The sequence below is a fragment of the Maniola jurtina genome, chromosome 7 (genome assembly GCF_905333055.1).
Source record: "Maniola jurtina chromosome 7, ilManJurt1.1, whole genome shotgun sequence".
In the NCBI taxonomy this organism is placed as follows: Eukaryota; Metazoa; Arthropoda; class Insecta; order Lepidoptera; family Nymphalidae; genus Maniola; species Maniola jurtina.
In genome coordinates this window covers 13785205-13806281 of record NC_060035.1, presented here as the reverse complement: position 1 = coordinate 13806281, position 21077 = coordinate 13785205, and the positions used below count along the sequence as shown (strand labels likewise).

At 37.9% G+C, this 21077-nt stretch overlaps 2 protein-coding genes across 2 annotated transcripts; one reads left to right on the top strand and one right to left on the bottom strand.

The window, feature by feature from the left end:
* The first annotated feature begins 376 nt into the window (after positions 1-376).
* On the top strand, positions 377-14951 carry LOC123867081 (signal recognition particle subunit SRP72). The gene is made up of 13 exons (XM_045908936.1): positions 377-536; positions 1136-1370; positions 1556-1700; positions 1828-2018; positions 2570-2707; positions 3980-4112; positions 4670-4849; positions 5849-6010; positions 11727-11939; positions 12295-12392; positions 13723-13824; positions 14303-14407; positions 14764-14951. Exons 1-13 carry the CDS (start codon positions 395-397, stop codon positions 14897-14899), a joined length of 1980 nt encoding a protein of 659 aa, XP_045764892.1. The 5' UTR covers positions 377-394; the 3' UTR covers positions 14900-14951.
* An 898-nt stretch (positions 14952-15849) lies between these two features.
* Positions 15850-20297, bottom strand: LOC123867098 (probable rRNA-processing protein EBP2 homolog). Its single transcript, XM_045908976.1, has 5 exons — positions 20075-20297; positions 18542-18762; positions 17570-17728; positions 16617-16764; positions 15850-16258 (listed from the first exon to the last, which is right to left on the bottom strand). Exons 1-5 carry the CDS (start codon positions 20126-20128, stop codon positions 15890-15892), a joined length of 951 nt encoding a protein of 316 aa, XP_045764932.1. The 5' UTR covers positions 20129-20297; the 3' UTR covers positions 15850-15889.
* Between the last annotated feature and the right edge of the window lie 780 nt (positions 20298-21077).

The following is a 21077-nucleotide window of genomic DNA, read 5'->3' as shown; positions in this document are numbered from 1 at the left end:
TTCTTTCTCTCGTCTGGCTTTACAAAGATTAGCCAATGTCAAGTTTGTAGTTATTTGTAACAAGTTAGTTAAACCATACAAGTATGGACCCCGTCTGTGCCGGCGCTCGCCGACACCAGCCGACACACGCACGGCACCCCTTAGAGCGCTTTCCAGTCAGTTTTGACAAAAAAACACTCTAAAAAGGCAGAGCACGCCCGCCAGCTAACATTAACATAGACGAAGTCCCAGATTATAGTTATTTACAAGTTAGGGAAAAAGTATGGACTTCGTCTCGTCTGTGCTGACGGTCGCCGACACACACGCGGCACCCAGAGCACTTCCCAGCAAGGAACAATATACTCTTCCCAGTCAGTTCCACCACTTGCTGTCGACCATCTGTCGATCCTGTCGCATGTCGACTGTCGAGTTGTCACTTGTCTGTTGTCAAAAAATGTCAGCCAACAAGGAAACTAACCTTGTACAGGCTTATGTAGAATTAAATAAATTTTGTCAGAGCAGTGACTATGAAAGGGCGTTAAAAGCAGCAGGAAAAGGTAAGTAAAACACGTTATAAATCAATTTATACTTCATTCATAAAATTCCACTAACTTAAATATACGTAAAGTCTTCACGTATAATTTGCATACGTTTGAACTAAATTCCTCTTTTTTCCCGTACATAACTGCCTATTCATGTCTTGTAAATTAGTCTTTAACAGTGTCCAACCAGGTCGAGGTTGATTTACTTGTAAATTTTTTTCTATAATTTTATTGTAAATAAATATAAACACCCAAAGTCCAATCCAAAGTGAACTTGCTGAGAGATCTATCCTTTGATATAACTATGGTGCCTTTAAGGTCCTTAATTGCTTTGTTAAGTACTGTTTTATCTTCTGGATGTCTAATAATGTGCCATACTCTAGCATAGTCGTCTTTCTTCCATTGAAGTTTAATTTCAGATGGAACTGCATTGTGTCTCGGATTGGATATTTCTGATGTACACGTCCAACAAGCTGATTGAACTATGAATAATCTAAAATGTCATAAACTTAGCAGTAGCATTGTCAATGTCTTCGTCATATTTAATTGTTTGTAGTTGAAGCTCATTATTAATCACGAAAAAATGCGAAAATAACTTTAAACTTTTTCCACAGTTCTGCAAATAGCGCCCAATGAGCAAAAGGCATTCCACTGCAAGGTGGTCTGCTTCATCCAGCTCCACAACTTCAAGGAGGCACTGACCGTGCTCAGCAACACTAAGAATGCGGCCCTGGCGGCAGACCTTGTGTTTGAGAAGGCGTACTCGCAGTACAGGCTCAACTGCCCTAAGGAGGCTCTGGAGACTGTGGACAGCGCTCATGAGTTGACACCAGCTTTAAAGGAATTAAGGTGAAGAAGGTGCAACGCTTACAGACATGTAGAGCGCCATTGAAACATAGCTTTTTGTTTATCAACATTTCATTCCATCAGCCTATATGTGTCCACAGCTGGACATAAGCCTTTCCAAGAGCGCACCACAAAACTTTTGTAAATATAATATTATCAATACTAAGGGTTGCTCCTTTCTCCCTCAGGGCTCAAATCTTATACCGACTGGAGCAGTACCAAGACTGCTACAACCTTTACCGGGATATCGTGAAGAATACCACTGATGACTATGAGGACGAGAGGAAGGCCAACATGTCTGCTGTTGTGGCCAACTTGGCTGCCATCAATCCAGTGAGTTGTAGAATACACCTATGTTATTATGTTTAGTTTTATATGCTTTATAATATGTAGTAACTTTGTCTGGAGCTTCATCACAGACAAGGTCCATATCATCAAACAGAAAAGTTGTTTCTTCCAGTCAGCAGATTTACCAACGTTTGAAGAGAGTACGTACGAACTATCGTACAATGCAGGCACCACACTTGCTCTACGCGGCAAGTACAGCGAGGCCTTGCCCGTGCTCAAGAGGGCTGAGCAAGCTTGTGCAGAGAGCGTCATTGAGGACGGAGGCACTGAGGAGGAGGCAAAGGAAGAAGCTGCCATCATCAGGTAATAGATGATTTTATATTTTAATCTCTACTTAAAAATAATATCTCTACTATAAAAAAATTGCTACAAAATATGGCAGCCTAAAAACAACACACAATATGACCAATATTGACATACAAAGATATTACTACACTTATGTGATAAAAAATATTACTACTGTAATTAGCCTAGTATGCAGTAATATTTTTGTCACACATGTGTGGTAATAGTTAACTTTACAGTTTTGGCAGTGGGTGTCACAGCCATTTTATTAGCAATTGTATTGAAAAGTGAAATAAAATGGCAATGAGTACATAGTTCGAAAAACTGCTAGATGTTTGGGTCCCAAATTGCTAGCATAGCCACTTTGCACCGTAAAATGCAAGCATTGGAAGACCCTCATTAGGTGGGCAGATGGCATCAAACGAGTTGCACAGAGCCACTGAATCCGGACTACGCAAGACGTGTCAATGTCCCAAGAGACCTATGTCCAGAAGTGCAGAAGTCCACTATCGGTAGGTCATGGTGATGGTGATGCTGTAGTCATATTAAATGCTTTTGGTCATTTTCAGAGTGCAGCAAGCTTACTGCCAACAACAGATGGGCAAGGAAAAGGAAGCAGCCTCATTGTACCAGAATGTTTTGAAGGACAAGCCCTCCGACCAGGCACTCATTGCCATTGCTAGCAACAACCTGGTTGTCATCAATAGGTAAGAAATTATTAGGTAGAGTGCTTGTAGAGGATACCAAATAACTGCCAAATAACTGGTCTTTCACTATCCTCTACAAAGAAAAGTCCTGACCATGTTAGCTCTGTTTAATATTTTCTAATGTTTACTTATCTATACATATAATAAAATTGTAGAAAAGTGGTGTCTGTACAATGGAAATATATAAAAAAAAAGTAACAGGGGTTGTTATTATATCGATGCCGAACCCGAAATTGTAATTAATTTTTTTTTTGTCTGTTTGTCTGTGTGTTTGTGCACGCTAATATCAGAAACGGCTTATTCGATTTAGATACGGGTTTCACTAATATATTGTAGAACATTTAGTGTTTATTTCATGTCAATCGGTTCATAAATAAAAAAGTTATGTCAATTTAAAGAATCACGGCGAACATTTTTAACGTACAGAGTACGTACTACACGCCTCGCGCCTGAGCGTCCGTGGCTATATAAAGCGCGCTGAGAGCTATTCCACGCGAACGAAGTCGCGGGCACAGCTGGTATGAAATACATTTGGAAAAGCCTTTACTGAATAACTGTTGTCTGGCACTATCCTCTACACTGCTAAAATGTCATCATAGTCAGTCTATGGATGTCCACTGTTGGACATCATCATCATGACCGGCTCACTACAGAGCACAGATCTCCTCTCAGAAAAAGAAGGGGTTTGGCCATAGTCTACCAAGCTTGCCAAGTGCGGATTAGCAGATTTCACACACCTCTGAGAACAATATGGAGCACTCAGGCATGCAGGCTTCCTCACGATGTTTCATCTGTGCGACTGGCTGTGGAATCTACTCCATCTGTGGTGTTTCTACTAGATTACAACGTGGGGCTATTCAAGGGGTGAACCAACAAATTCCTGAAAGGCCGGCTACGCATCGGCGGTACCTCTGGTGCTGCAAATATTCATGGGCGGCGGTAATCACTTAATATCAGGTGACCCGCCTGCTCGTTTGCTCACTATTTTATTATTCTATGTTATATTCAGTATTCTATGTTATATGTAAACTTGTTTTTTACCAAAATAAATATTTTTGTATTTTTTTTGTATTTAAAAAAAAAAGTGTAACATAGACCGTCTTTAATGTCTGCCACCACACACATTCCGCCTTCCTCATCCAACTGTGTGCTTATGGAATAGGAGAGTAATCATAATCAGTCATCAATCATGACCTATTTCCATTAATCACTGCGTAGGCATGCGTCTGACCTTCAAGTTCAAAATTGACCTTATTAATTGACCTTCCACAGGGATACCAACGTATTCGATTCCCGGAAGCGTATGAAAGCCGCCACCCAAGACGGCCTGGAACACAAGCTGAACTCTCGACAGCGCGCCAGCATTGCGTACAATCAGGCCATATTGGCTATCTATTCCAATCAGGTATGTAATAACACCAGCTGAGATCTATGCAGCATGAGCATACTTTGACTTTGTTCAGACTTAATACAAAGGGAAAGCGAGACAGCGTTATATCGCTGACGTAAATCCATCTCATTTAAATTCTGAGCAAAGCCAATCACTAACATCTCATCATATTTGCAAAAATCTAGAGTTGAAATCTCGTTTTCTTAGTCAAGATTATATGAGAAGCATGTAGAAACCCATTGCATGATATGATGAACGGTATTTTCGGAGAATATCACACTTCACACTAATATTATAAAGGCGAAAGTATGTGTGTGTGTGTGTGTGTGTGTGTGTGTGTGTTTGTTACTCCTTCACGCAAAAACTACTGGACGGATTTGGCTGAAATTTGGAATGGAGATAGATAATATCCAGGATTAGCACATAGGCTACTTTTGATCCCGGAAAATCAAAGAGTTCCCACGGGATTTCAAAAAACCTAAATCCACGCGGACGAAGTCGCGGGCATCATCTAGTATTTTATATTTTTAAATTAAAAAACTGTTTACTAAATTATGTGTTTCCCTTCCCAGCCGGACTTCTGCAAGCAATGTTGTGTGAAACTAAGCCGGGAGTTCAACCAGGAGCGAAGGGCGGCTTTGGTGGAGGCCTCCTCGCTTGTCAAAGAGGGGAAACGTGCGCAAGCCGTCACTTTACTGCTCAAACACGGAGGACTACTTACCTTAGCCGCTGCACAGGTCTTATTGGCTCAGGTAAGAGTGAAGAAAATATCATGGCGGAATCTATTTGTTTTCAAAAACTTAAAATAAAAAAAATTGGTTGTCTGTAAAGTCAGTTTACTGACGATAGTTGAACGTGACAACAAAGGCCGATTGTGCTTCTTTGTCGCTCGTTCCGCGCTCTCGCTTGCACTTCAAGCCTTACATGGAACGCCTCAGAGCGAGCGAGGTAACGCCGCATGAGTCATGTTTTTTCGTGCGTGCAGCCGGCTCTATCGAATTATAAGACGTTGTCACGTCAAAAAAAAAATATCATGGCGTCATCTATTTCGCCGTCGTTTTTCAAAAGCTTTTTTTTATGAATGAAAATATATCTGGGGAGCAGACTTTATTAGTTGCCTAATTTGTCTCCTTGTTCCTGCACTACCTTTAACGTTTCAATATAATTATTGCAATTCCCCTTTTTACAGTTCTTTAAGTTTTTAACTTTAGGTTGCTTGGAAGAGGTCACTATATGTAGATAAGGCCGCCCTTGGTTTTCAAATGTCTCTCGTATATTTAATCTTTGTAATATTACGGTTTATAATATACCTGTTTAAATAAATAAATTAAGTTCTGCATGTTAGCATTGAATAGGGTTAGATTACTGCACTTGTACAGTAATAAAATGTTACATCAGAAAAAAATGATGCAGATACCCACTTAATTGTCTACTTGAGTTGATTGTACAATAACTAAATAAATAAAGATTTACTCAATTTCCACACAGAAAAACAACAAAATTATGCAATGTACAAAAAATTTTGAATTCACAATATTAATTATTTATTAATAAAGTTGGAATTAACAAATACAATTCAACATAAACTAGGTATATAAACATAACAAACCCTGACGCTTAGTTGGAGAGGAAAGGGGAATATTAGTCATTTAACATGGCTAATATTCTTTTTCTTTAAAAAAAAAAAAAACAACAAAATACAATAATAATTAATCAATACAATTTGGTTGATGATTATATTTTATTCCCAGGGTGACCGCAAAGCAGCGGTCAAGCTGTTAGAGGAAAGTGAGTTCAAGTACAGACCGGCTATCATTGGCCTGCTGTGTACCTTGCTCACTGCCGACAATGAGTATGAGAAAGCTTCCAAGCTGTTCCAAGACGTTTATGAACATTACAAGGACGATAAGGAGGTAAGTTCACTGAAAATAAGTGTGTAAACCCTACTGTGTTCACCCTATTGTAACGTGTACCTTAGCGGTCCCGTTACATTCCTTATTTAGATCGCATATTTTTTTATTAACATAACCTGAAATCTGTTTGTAGACCTTTTATACGTCATATGTCAGTGTCCCAAACTTCACCATGACGTTTCTAAGGCGTGACGTTTGGGAATGTAATTCAACGATCTGTCAAACCTTCTTTCATATTGGAAAAAAACTAGTAACATTTTTGACAGCTCGTTTACCGAATGAAGTTGGCATCTTTCGGTGGCCATTTTGAAGGTTCACTTTTTCTTCCTACATAGACACGCAAACATTTGCTCGTCAATTATTAATTTTTAAAATGTGAAAGTTAAACTAAATAAGTATAATACATATTTATGGGCCAGAGGGCTATAGAGTGGTAGGACACGGCGCTTTTAGCGGTAAGTGTTCATTTTTCTACCCAATCTCGCCATTAGAACATTGAATTTTCCAACAAGAAAATGGATGAAAATTTTAACCTAACATTTTCCTTGTTACAGCCGTTGATCCTAGATCGTTGATCCTAGATCGTTGATCCTAGATTGTTATCATTTAACGCCTCATTTGATCATTTATCATGGGAATTTTCCCGTAAATTTCATTTTGGATCGTACATGTTACGTGTTATATCGGATTCCATCCCGGAATTGGTGTGATGGAATACAGTTTTCGGCCTGTGGAATTAGTTAGATATTCGACATGTGCCTAGCTTATTCTCTATTTTAACGAATTTTGTGATAATTTGGACTTTATTTTTTTTTATAACCTAGTGTGTGGCCATGTGGCCCAGGCTACTATAAGTTTGTTTATTTTTGATAATTGTATAAGACATATAACATTAAGACAAGAACAAAGGGGCGATACCTATTATAAATTGTTATATTTTTTTCCTCTTTAATAAATAAAATTTGTATAAAACTTTAGAAATTTAATAAATTAAATTTTAATAATAAATTTTAAATTCTTTGATTTTTATTCACCAATATTTATTTCTTGTGGATATTTGGCGTCCCGGAATAGAGAGCACGGCTAGGTGGACCGAATCTCTGACTTGCGATTAAAAGTCCAGGCCTCGGCAAGTCTATCTGTGGAGATTTCTATCCAGCTGGCTGGCGCCCGAAGGTTTTCCCTAAATCCATTCTATATATATATATTTTGTCAGCTGGAAGTAAAAGTAAGGAATTAATTCTATTGTTTTGTTTTTTTTATTTTATTTTTTTAAATTTTTCACCTATTGGGTGGTGAAAAATTTTCTTTGTTACAATTGGCAGCCCCGAACAGGGACTGATTTTTATTTGGGAACCTAGTTGTGTTGATTCTCATAGTATTGGTGAATAAATATTTTAATTGTTCTCGTTCTTGTCTTAATTTGTATTTTTTGTAATATTTTAAGGTGATTTGTATTCTTGTAACTTATTTTTTTTCTTTTTTGAATATTGTATGCCTAGATACTAAGATGTTTGTTTTAGCATAGCTAATTTAAGTGTGCTCGCATAAGTTAATAAGCGTAGTTTATTTTGAGGTTTTTTATACTACTATTATTTATGTGTTACTAGTGAAAATGCTACATACCTAAAAAGGCCATTTCTTTGTAAGAAACGGAGCCAAAAACTTGATAGGTGTCGCTGTGGCCAGTTTTCTCTTGAAAATGATAGGTGCACGACGATGGAAAATCTATTTTATTTAATTTTATCTATTTTTTTTAGGCTTTTTCCAAATTTTGTTAGAAGAATCTTCTAGAGAATAGACAGCGTTTGTAGTCCCAGGTCGTGGTCTATTTGTATTCGTTAGGATGTTATTTGGTATGACAAATGCACCGTCGAATTACACAGACTTTCTGATCGTTTGTTTGGACCAGATTTTGATAACGAAGTCCTGTTACCTAGATGATATTATTATTTTACTTTCAAAAGATTTTAAATTCATTCAGCATTTTAGATAAATAAATATCAAAGATTAAAAGATTCTAGACTTGCAAATAACTTAAATAAATTTGAATTTTGCTAAAGAATATAATATTCCAAAAATATTTCATAATATACTCCTCAGAATAACCCAGTTGAACGCTTTAACAAAACTATTGAGACTTGTCTAGCATGCTATGTTGAAAGTGACCATAGAACGTGGTATAGGTATTTACCCCATGTTCAGGCAGCTATTAATGGCACTATTAATTTAGTTACAGGATACACACCTAATTTTCTTATGTTTGGTAGGGAAGTTTTCCTTGATGGATCCTTACATAAATTTTATTCTATCTCTGACCCTTCAGAGTTAACTATTGGTAGTCGTTCAGATTATTCGGACGCACTTCTTACTTTGAGTAATATTTTTGATAAAACTGTTAGTAATCTGGCCAAGTCATATAGACGAAATGCCAAATACTACAATGAAGGAAGAAAAAGCATTTCTTATTGTGTTGGAGACACAGTTTGGAGGCGCAACTTTGTGCAATCCAATGCTGCTTCTTTCTTTTCCGCAAAATTAGCCCCTAAATTTGTTAAATGTAAAATAATAAAGAAAATTTCAGATAATGTATATTTATTAAAAGATTTGGAAAAAGATAGTACAGGTAGATACCATATAAAAGATATTCTTAAAATTTGACAAAATTAAAACTTAAAATTAATTTTAACAGGAAAAGAATCTAGCAGAAGCTAACACAATAAGGACTCATTATTATTTTGTGTAGGATTTTTTTTTGGCTCCTTTGTCAGTCCTACCGATTTGTAGGTTGCGGCTACGCAGTTGCTCCGCATTACCTCTCCTTTTTGTATATATTGTATATTTTTGATTTTATAGTTCTGTTTATAAGAGATCTTTTGGTAGCGGTTATGCAGTTGCTTCGTTTTACCAGGCTCTTGAAGAACTCATTTTTGGTTGCGGTTTTGCCTTTGTTTGCACCGTATTACCTAATTTTGTTGTAAATATGTATAGTTTTCTTTTAAGGGATTACGGTTTAGCACATGCCCCGTATTATCCTCCTGCTTGTTCTGCTATAGTCAGTCAGGTAGTTTTGTAAATATGTACAGATCTTTTGTGGGATCATGGTTGGCACATGCTCCATGTTATCCTCCTGCTTGTGTCTGTTTTATCGGGCAAGTAGATGTATATATTTTTTTCTATGTGGGTCTTTAGTACTCATCCTTGGCCTTGTCTCACACATGTGGACATGTTCGCTAGGTCCTTGCTTTAGGCAGGACGATGTTTTAGGTGTTGCTCTTTTGTAGCGCATCTTTATTTTGGATGGTTCGACAATGCGCGGCGAGGGTGCCTGAGTGCTTTGTTCGGTTGCATACCATTCCGAAAACCCCTTAGCTAGGTTAGTTCGTCAATACGCGGCGAGGGTGCCTCAGTGGATTGATCAGTTGCATACTAACTCTAGACTCTTTTTATTTTGGCTTATGTTGTGTTAGGTTGGTTTGCCATTTCACGGCGTTGATGCTTAGTGTCTTGGTCAGTAGTATACCAATCCTAATCACACACTCTTTAGAAAGTTTTCTTCCCTTCTTCGCTAGTTTGGTTTGCCATTTCACAGCGTTGATGCTAGTGTCTTGGACAGTAGTATACCAATACTATGCAAATCTAGTTTAGGAATTTTGTTTTAATGGATTGCTTCTCAATCTGTATTTATTAATGATTATTTGGTTGTTTTGGCTTACATAAATTTAGATATTTAACTTTCCTTTTGTTTGGTAGTTCCCTTTGTTTTGTCTTATAGAATTGTTTAGGGTAAAGAAAAAAAAAGTTTTTTTTTCTTTTCTCTAGAAAGGGGAAATTGTAACGTGTACCTTAGCGGTCCCGTTACATTCCTTATTTAGATCGCATATTTTTTTATTAACATAACCTGAAATCTGTTTGTAGACCTTTTATACGTCATATGTCAGTGTCCCAAACTTCACCATGACGTTTCTAAGGCGTGACGTTTGGGAATGTAATTCAACGATCTGTCAAACCTTCTTTCATATTGGAAAAAAACTAGTAACATTTTTGACAGCTCGTTTACCGAATGAAGTTGGCATCTTTCGGTGGCCATTTTGAAGGTTCACTTTTTCTTCCTACATAGACACGCAAACATTTGCTCGTCAATTATTAATTTTTAAAATGTGAAAGTTAAACTAAATAAGTATAATACATATTTATGGGCCAGAGGGCTATAGAGTGGTAGGACACGGCGCTTTTAGCGGTAAGTGTTCATTTTTCTACCCAATCTCGCCATTAGAACATTGAATTTTCCAACAAGAAAATGGATGAAAATTTTAACCTAACATTTTCCTTGTTACAGCCGTTGATCCTAGATCGTTGATCCTAGATCGTTGATCCTAGATTGTTATCATTTAACGCCTCATTTGATCATTTATCATGGGAATTTTCCCGTAAATTTCATTTTGGATCGTACATGTTACGTGTTATATCGGATTCCATCCCGGAATTGGTGTGATGGAATACAGTTTTCGGCCTGTGGAATTAGTTAGATATTCGACATGTGCCTAGCTTATTCTCTATTTTAACGAATTTTGTGATAATTTGGACTTTATTTTTTTTTATAACCTAGTGTGTGGCCATGTGGCCCAGGCTACTATAAGTTTGTTTATTTTTGATAATTGTATAAGACATATAACATTAAGACAAGAACAAAGGGGCGATACCTATTATAAATTGTTATATTTTTTTCCTCTTTAATAAATAAAATTTGTATAAAACTTTAGAAATTTAATAAATTAAATTTTAATAATAAATTTTAAATTCTTTGATTTTTATTCACCAATATTTATTTCTTGTGGATATTTGGCGTCCCGGAATAGAGAGCACGGCTAGGTGGACCGAATCTCTGACTTGCGATTAAAAGTCCAGGCCTCGGCAAGTCTATCTGTGGAGATTTCTATCCAGCTGGCTGGCGCCCGAAGGTTTTCCCTAAATCCATTCTATATATATATATTTTGTCAGCTGGAAGTAAAAGTAAGGAATTAATTCTATTGTTTTGTTTTTTTATTTTATTTTTTTAAATTTTTCACCTATTGGGTGGTGAAAAATTTTCTTTGTTACACTATTTATTAAAAAACATGCTGTCAGCACTTTACGATTAAAAAACCCCCTATTTAACTACCTTTTTCGAAACCCTTTAATGAGTGCATAGCATATGCTATAAAAGAAACCTACTGTCAAAATTATAAGTTTCTATCTGCTGCGGTTACGGAAGTTTTAAAAAATTGCAAGCAATCAAGCAGACCGGTTACCTAATGTTAAGAGATTCCCGCCGCCAATAAACATTTGCAGCACCAGAGGAAGCGCCAATGCATTTGTTGATCCGCCCTTTGAATAACTCCATGTTGAAATCTAGTGGGAATACCGCTGAGGAGTTGTTGTGTTGATAGATCAATCAGTCAGTCAGTACACTGATTAGCCAATGTCAAGTTTGTAGTTATTTACAAGTTGGGGAAACTATATGTATAAGTATGGACTTCGTCTTTGGCGCCCGCCGACATACACGCGGCGCCCCTTTAAAGCGCTTCCCAGTCAGTTCCACCACCAATAAACACCAGCAGAACACAAAAACCGGCCATTTCTAACAAAAAAAAAACACTCCAAAAAGGCACAACACGCACGCCAGCAAACGCCACCACAGATGAAGTCACAAGTCTTTTTATTAAAATGATTCCAGAAAGTGTTATCCCTCCGCAACATATGGCGCGCGGCGGCTGAAGCTCACCAGAGAGCTAACAACACGGCGGCGGCCGCCATCGCGCACGAGGCGCTCGCGGCGGCGGCGCCGGGCGACAAGCGTAGTCTCGCGAGGCTCGTCAAGGCGTTGGTCGGGGACCCGGACAGAGCGAGGAAGTTGGCTGCCGGCTTGCCGCCCATATCCGAGTTGGAGGTGACTGCCATATCGCATAAGCGTTACCCTCCTCTACTCAAAGCGTCCAGCTCCTCTCCCTTTCTACCCGCTTCCACGTCTCTGTATATGTCAGAGAATCTCGTCATTTAGAATTCTCGTCAAAAACACCGTCATTTATTTCAATAGAACTTGAAGAGCAACGTCGAGTAAACTTCACACTCACTTGTACACAGTTAAAGCACAATACTTCCAGGTAGAGAAAGACGAAGCACTCTCTCTGCGAAGACGTTTAAATAAATAGCGACTCTTCTTACAATTCTTTTTAAAGTACGATTCAGCTCGCACAGTTCCACATAGTAAATGGAAGGGTATTAAAATTGAAAGATGTTTTCAGAGCAAAATCGACGTAGACGCGTTGGAATCCTCCAAATGGATGATGGGAGCCAAAGTCGTTAAGAAAACTGTTCAGAGCAAGCAAGAACAGTCGCCCGGGTAAGTTGAGGGAAACCTTTTACAGTGCTATCAGTTTTATAAGTTGCGCCGATGTACCTGCGCAGAAATCTTATTTTTTTTGAATGGCGCAAAAATATCTCAGCCAATCATAGCGCGCGTCCGCCCACTATTGGTGGTTGCTTACGTACGCGCGAATTATGAGCGAGATTACACACAAAGTGCAATCACGCCAAACTGTATTAGATATAATCTAAAATATAATGCGAAAGTGTGTCTGTCTGTTTGTCTGTCTGTCTGCTATCTTTTCACGGTCCAACAGTTTAACTGATTCTGACGAAATTCTGTACAGGGTTAGCTTTTATCCCGGGGATGGACATAAGCTATTTTTTATCCCGGAAAATCAAAGAGTTCCCACGGGTTACCCAAAAACCCATCCGCTTAACCGATTTGTATGAAATTTGATACCGAGGTAGCTTGCGTACCTGTCATTGACATAGGCAACTTTTTATCCCGGAAAATCAAACAGTTCCCACAGGATCTTTAAAAACCTAAATCCACGCGGACGAAGTCGCGGGCATCCTCTAGTATATCATAAACGTGAAGCAATAAGGTCTGTATTTCATTGATGCACACTTAGTTTTATTCGACGCTACGGCGTTAGGTTTCGCGCAAAAAAAAATTGCCGATGTGACTTACGGTAGTGTACTGTAAGCTTTCTTACATACTACTCATTTGGCTCAATCATATTTTGTCATTAAATAGAAAAACGATTGGATTCAATCTTTCTCACGCATTCTCCAAAAAAAAAAAATTGGTTGTCTGTAAAGTCGGTTTACTGACGATAGTTGAACGTGACAACAAAGGCCGATTGTGCTTCTTTGTCGCTCGTTCCGCGCTCTCGCTTGCACTTCAAGCCTTACATGGAACGCCTCAGAGCGAGGTAACGCCGCATGAGTCATGTTTTTTCGTGCGTGCAGCCGGCTCTATCGAATTATAAGACGTTGTCACGTCAAAATCCCTTTTCCTATTTGTTACTTTTTTCTCTCATTTATTTATTATTCACACATTACGTTATTTTGAGGAAATGTTTACAAAAATAAAATAACAGAAACAATGTACAATAAAATAACGGAAACAACTGAAAAATAACAGAAACAACAAAAAGTAAAATAACAGAAACAAAAGAGAAAAATGTTACTTTGAGGCAGAGCCCTTTTAGCTCACAGACACAATATTGGTCTTAGTATTTTCTAGTTTTAAGTTTAGTTGATGATTTGTATGAATTGTATTTTTATTTTTATTCTTTTTTTTTTGTGATTTTGTTGAGCTGAATAAACTTTTGTATATCTATCAATTTTGTCACTTGCAGAACGCCCGGTTCAGAGTTGGGCCAAAAGACGAAGGCCAAACGCAAGCGCAAGACCAAGTTGCCGCCCAACGCCGACCTCTCCAGACCTCCCGACCCGGAAAGGTTTGTAACACATCTTCTATTTATTTGTTTTGTTAGCGTACACTAAAATGTAGAGTCTTTAAATTAAAAATTCATGTTATATCCCTTTTTAGCAATGTTAAAAAGAAAAAGATGCGAATACTCTAAAATTTAGTTCGCTCAGAATTAGTACCATTCATTATGTACAATATATACACTCCAGCGAAGCCGAGCAGATTAGCTAGTATAAATCACACTAATATAAATCACACTAATATTATAAAGGAGAAAGTTTGTATGTGTGTGTGTGTGTGTATGGGTGTTACTCCTTCACGCAAAAACTACTCGACGGATTGGGCTGAAATTTAGAATGGAGATAGATTATAACCTGGATTAGCACATAGGCTACTTTTTATTCCGGACAATCAAAGAGTTCCCAGGGGAATTTTAAAAAACCTACATCCACGCGAACGAAGTCGCGGGTATCAGCTAGTAAATAATAAGACCTATTATTTTTTAGATGGTTACCCAAGTACGAGCGTACCGCGTACCGCAAGCGGCGCGGCATTCGCCGTGACGTCATCAAGGGCAGCCAGGGGATGACCACTAACGCGGTCGACCAATAGTGAGTATCTATTAGCCATTCCATTCCATCAGCCTGTAGGCGTCCACTGGATATAGGCCTTCACCTTCCTCATCCACCCGCTCCCCGCCACCTTCTTCAGGTCATCGGTCCAGCGGCACGTGGTCTCCACTCCAGAACACGTCTGCCCCATTGGCTGTCGATTTTGCGCATGACATTGACCTCAATAAATAAAATACCTTGTACGATGGTACAAGATAATTTAACATTATGGTGGTCTTTTCTGTAACCTGTCATTGTGTTTTGTGGTGCAATAAGGTATATACATACATACATAAATGGTACGGAACCCTTCGTGTGCCAGCCCAACTCGCACTTGACCGGTTTTTTGTTTACAGTGACATGAGTAAGCAAACTCCGAGCGCCACAGCGACGGCGGCAAAGAGTCCACGCGTGGAACCCAAGTCCATGGACAGCGCGTGGCAACGCAAGCAGCAACAGAAGAAGAAGGGCAAGGGGAAAGGGAAGTGGTAGACTCTACCCATAAACTACATATACCAATATATTATACAGTTTATATCGCTTACGATGTGTTTTATTTCTGCCCTCATTATTTTTAACCCCCGACCCAAAAAGAGGGGTGTTATAAGTTTGACGTGTGTATCATCTGTGTATCTGTCTGTAGCATCGTAGCTCCTAAACTAATGAACTGATTTTAATTTAGTTTTTTTTTTGTTTGAAAGGTGGCTTGATCGAAAGTGTTATACAGTTTATAGGTATCGCAAATGCGTTTTATTTCTGCTCTCGTTTTTATTTTCACACTGACGTAGTGTTTTATATACCTATATTTATTTTGTACCTACTAATGTGAATTTTAAAACTGATGTTTCTAACAATTGTAAATTAATTTATAACACCCCCGACAAGTGAAGGTTACAGTAACTAGAAAAGAGCTGATTACTTTCAAACGGCTGAACCGATTTTCTTGGATTATAGCTAAGAACACTCTTGATCAAGCCACCTTTCAAACAAAAAAACTAAATTAAAATCGGTTCATTAGTTTAGGAGCTACGATGCCACAGACAGATACACACATGAAACTTATAACACCCTTCTTTTTGGGTCGAGGGTTAAAAAGAATGCTACTTCGAATCACGATTTTAGTTCAGTCACAGGTAGCAAACTTTTTAGAAACTATGTTCCTGATTTCTGACCATTTGCAGTTTTATTGGTCTGTGTTGTTACGAAATACTGGTAGTTTTACTTGACAGTTCAAATAAATAGTACCTACTTTTAAAGATTTCATAAATGTTGATTGTTGGCCTGTTAAAAGTGGTAATACAATTTATTTCTAAATGCAGTCGTTTTATTTCTGCCCTCATCTTATTATTAACCTTCATCAAATATAATCAGCCAAAGAAATCAATACCTTATCAATAATAAAAACCTGAACAAATCATTATTTATATTAAAAATAAAACGCATTTGAATTCCAATAGATTTATTAGTAAAAAACCCTTAAAATTATCTCTTAGCATTTTTCCTTTTAGATTTCCCAGGTCTTACATTCTTTTTATTAGGCTTAAAGTTTTTAGTCTTGAAATTAAACGGTTTCTTTTTAGCCGAACTGTTGAATCCATCCATTTGATTTGTTGACTCTCTTGTATTTGACTTTGAACCCTTCTTTTTGCCCCCAAATCCAAACTTGCTGTCTTTCATTTCCCGTTTCTTGTTGACTCTTTTGCCCTTTGCATTGTTTGGGTTGCCTTTGCTTGTATTTTTGCCCTTATTGTCGTCCAAAAAGTCTAGGTCTGTAGATTTCCCCTTACGCACCCTCTTCAGTTGTTCTAGCATTTGTTTCTTGTCAGTGGCCTGTTTCAACTTGGAGTCAATCTGAAATCAAAAACAATTATAAATCACTTGGGATTTGCAATTTCATAATTTCTGGCCTAGTCTGGTGGGAGGCTTCGGCGGTGGCTAGTTGTTACCGTCCTACCGGCAAAGCCGTGCCACCAAGCGATTTAGCGTTCCTGTACGACGCCGTGTAGAAACCAAAGGAGTATGGGTTACATGAAAACTGCCATACCCCCTCCAGGTTAGCCTGCTTCCATCTTAGACTGCATCATCACTTACCACCAGGTGAGCTTGCATCAAAGGCTAACTTGTATCTGAATAAAAAAAACATCCAAAATCTTTCTATCATAAAGTCTCCAAGTAAGCGCCACCTGCTTACACCAAGTCCCACACATACCTGTACTCTCTTAGCGATCTTCTTCTGGTCGCGCAGTTGGCGCACCTTCTCCGTGCGCGCCTGCGCCGCTTGCTTGCTCATTAGACTCTTGCGCACTTTCTGCATGTGCTCATCTGACTTGGCCATCTCCGCGAAATAGTCATCTGGCCTGAAATATTAGTTAATGATCCTCAATAGCTCAACGGTTGAGAAGCAGACTGAATTCCGAAAGGTCCCCAGTTCAAACCCCACCCGTTGCAATATTGTTGTACCCACTCCTGGCACAAGCTTTACGCTTAATTGGAGGGGAAAGGGGAGTATTAGTCATAATTAGCATGGCTAATATTCTTTAAAAAAAAAAAATTATCATCATCGACCCATCGCCAACTCACTACTGCGCACGACTCTGCTCGTTAAATGAGATGAGTTAGGCCATAGTCCATCACGCCGGCCAAGGGCATATTAGCAGACGTCACACACCTTTGAGAAGATTATGGAGAGAAAAGTTAAAAAATCCCTTAAAAGTATGCTCCTGGCAGAAGCATATTACACAATCGAAGATTATGTAAATGATAAAAAAGCATGGATTTGACTCGCTTCCGCAATGCGCGGGGCTGCAATTGCTTGTATAGTATGGAATATTATTGTAAAATGAAAAGAGCAACCACCGAGTTTCTTGCTGGTTTTTCTCGGTAGGAACAGCATTCCGAACCAGTGGTAAATTATTTGACGATTCAAAAGCAATTGTAAAAGTTTATTTGAATAAAAATCTATTCTATTCCCAGGCAAGCAGGGTTTCCCACAGTGTTTTTTTCTTCGCACTTGGCCAGAGTGGTGGACTATGACCCAACCTTTCTCTTTCTGAGAGGAGCCCCATGCTCAGTAGTGCTGACTGCTGGTGGTGGGTTGTTGTTGACAATGAAGATATTGACAGTGATGTCATTTACAAGCAAATGTATTGAGAAATAAGTTACCTTCTTGTCGGTATATTCAATTCCTTAAGCCTCTTGATGCCATCCAATACTGCAGCTTGTGCCTGTCTGTGTAAGAGGTTCTCTCTCTTGAACTCATTGAGCACCGGGTCCTGGGTGGGGTCATATAACTTGTGGCCTTTTGTGTTCTCCACCACATTCCTGGAAAAATATCACACAGAATAGATAAAGAAGTTTTAGGAAAACCGACCAAGTGCGAGTCAGACTCGCGCACTGAGGATTCCGTACTCAGGTATTTTTCTAACATTTTACATGATAAATCAAAAATTATTGTACATAAAAATCTGTTTTAGAATGTACAAGTAAAGCCCTTTCATATGATACCCCACTTGGCATAGTAATCTTACTTTGAATTTTTTCTTAATGATGTAACCACACATTTTCGGTTTTCAGGTTTATTCCTGTACTTGTGCTATAAGACCTACCTACCTGCCAAATTTCATGATTCTAGGTTGACGGGAAGTACGCTATAGGTTTCTTAACAGACATGATGGACAGACAGACAACAAAGTGATCCTATAAGGGTTCTGTTTTCCTTTTGAGGTACGGAACCCTAAAAATTGTCGAGTATGAGTCAGACTTGCACACGCAGGTTTCCATACTATCATACAAGAAATAACTCTTTAATTTTTTTTAAATTATCATGGTGTCATGGTGGAGTACAGGTAGGAAACCTGTCAGAATGAAAAGAGTTCAGGCTTAGTGCAGATTGACAGACTTCACAGACCCTTGAGAACTCTAAGGCAAACAGGTTTCCTATTAAAGCAAGTAGTAATTTTTGTTTAAAACATGGAACTCTAAAAAGTTAGAGATGCATATCCAGAATCGAACCCTGGACTCCCTAAATAGAAGGTTATCAGTTTTTAACCACCTATCATTGTTATCTATATATTATTGTGATATTAAATCCTCAATAACTAATACTTTATATTATCAGCATATTATAATACATACCTCCTCCTTTGTGCTGTCTGTTGCATTTGCAAGGCTATATCTGGAGCCATTGGGGCCACTGTTGTAACCAAGTCAACGGTTTCCAACCAAGGCAGTTTCAACTCAAACTCCTTCAACTTTGCCTTCAAGTCTGCTACATTGTTTACATAATTCTTCTGTACTTTCTCTATTTCCTCATTTAGACCTGGCTTAAGTAATCCTTTCGCAAAAGCCTCTTGCAACTGTAAAATAAATAAATTTTATATATAATTTTATAGTTTTTGGTCAGTTTTTATGTGTAACACTGCAACATTTATTTTACAACAATGATTAAAAAACATTACTTATTATTTTCAATTCAACTTAGTTGGTTTCTATTTTTAACCCCCGACCCAAAAAGAGGGGTGTTATAAGTTTGACGTGTGTATCTGTGTATCTGTGTGTCTGTGTATCTGTGTATCTGTGTATCTGTGTATCTGTGTATCTGTGTATCTGTGTATCTGTGTATCTGTCTGTGGCATCGTAGCGCCTAAACGAATGAACCGATTTTAATTTAGTTTTTTTTGTTTGAAAGGTGGCTTGATCGAGAGTGTTCTTAGCTATAATCTAAAAAAATTGGTTCAGCCGTTTAAGAGTTATGAGCTCTTTTCTAGTTTTCTTGTAGAAAAGAAGGTTAAATAACCGTTAAGTTCATAATATTATGTCAATAGACAAATGTCAAGCTGTCAAGATGGACGTTGCCTAAATACATAATTTTTTTTTTGAAAATGATGTTTTGGAAAACTCAAATACTTTGGATCGTCGGGGGTGTTATAAATTTTTAATTTACACTTGTGTACTTTGGTTACACATTATAATTATAGGACAAACATATAGATAACAGAGACACAAGGGAGCACACAATGGAAAAATTTCTCTTAATGATACTCAATTTAATTATTACACACAGCATTTTGATGTTAGAACTGTATAATAAACTAGAGAATGCCCGCGACTTCGTCCACGTGCATTTAGGTTTTTAAAGATCCCGTGGGAACTGTTTGATTTTCCAGGATAAAAATTTGCCTATGTCAACAGGGACGCAAGCTACCTCGGTACTAAATTTCATACAAATCAATCAAGCGGATGAGTATTTAGGAATCCCGCGGGAACTGATTGTTTTTCCGGCATAAAAAGTAGCCTATGTCCTTCCCCGGAATGTATTCTTAGTCTGTACAAAATTTCATTAAAATCGGTTCAGTGGTTGAGCCGTGAAAGCGTAGCAGACAGACAGACAAACACACTTTCGCATTTATAATGTTAGTATGGATCATAGGGCTTTATGCACACTATTTTAAGAAATAATAGGTCTATCTCAAGTAGTATAGTCCCTACTAGTTGAATAAACAACATCAAATAAGTCCAAGAGAGCCACTGCATTAGAAGCAGTGCCATGTGGTAAAACCTGTCCAGCAGTAAAAAAAATTATCAGTTGATGACTCGAAAAAGAAAGCATTAGTTAGGCTAGGTATTAAATCATAAATATCTTTGTAACGAGCAGGAATAACAACTTACTTCTTCATCCGAATCAATATCTGTGTCACTATAGTTCATTACGAAATCGCTCATTCTGACGTTTATTAACTAGAACAATGTTTAAATAAACTTTTCAAAGCCTTTTGCTATTAATAAATAAAATCATTCCTTTTGTTTCTTTTCTTACAATCACACAACTTAAGTCATAACCTAAAAATTCCATCAAGAATCCAAGAATCTCAAATTGAAATTCAACGTGCAGTTGACAGGACAGGTTGACAGTGACTCTAGCTGTGGACTCTAGCTTCATAGACACCATAGACACTCGTTAAATTGGACTATTGATGGACTATTATTTGTTGTGGTAGTACACTGGACACGGGTAACATTAATATAGTAGCGACTTAGGATGCGATAAAAAAGTTTTGAACATCTCAACCGGGGACATACACGTAAAAGTAAAAAATGTTGATTGTTTAACATAAAGTCTTAAACACTGAACTTGTGGGCTTTTGCGCAGTCAGGTTTCATTTTAGGATTCCATACGTTTGAATAACAAAAAAAACTGAATCCATATAGGATCACTAGTTGGGTGTCTGTCTGTTAATCCATATTTTGTGACATTCAATTTACTCCGAATTTCAATAATGAAGCAATAATATTACTGTCAGGATCCGAACCATATCTTCAATACCTAAAAAAATGCCATGGGACTGTAGTTATAGAAAAACCACCTTCAAAGCCCATCTCATTCTCAATGATCAACATACCCAAGTGAAGACAGTCACGATGAGCTTGACCAATTTTGTCTGTACTGCATGGAGACGAAAATCATCTTTTGCAAAAGTTTTACGAAAAACTCGCCACTGTAGCTCAGAACAAATACTTGCACTTTAGTAAGAGAAGAAAGAGTGGGTTGGTATCAAGGCGAAGATTTTAAAATCTCTGAAGGATATCACCACTGCGTTGACACACTAATAATGCTACCGTCATTTATTGTATGTTTATTGTTATGAGTGCAAAAAGGAACAAATCCGAGCGT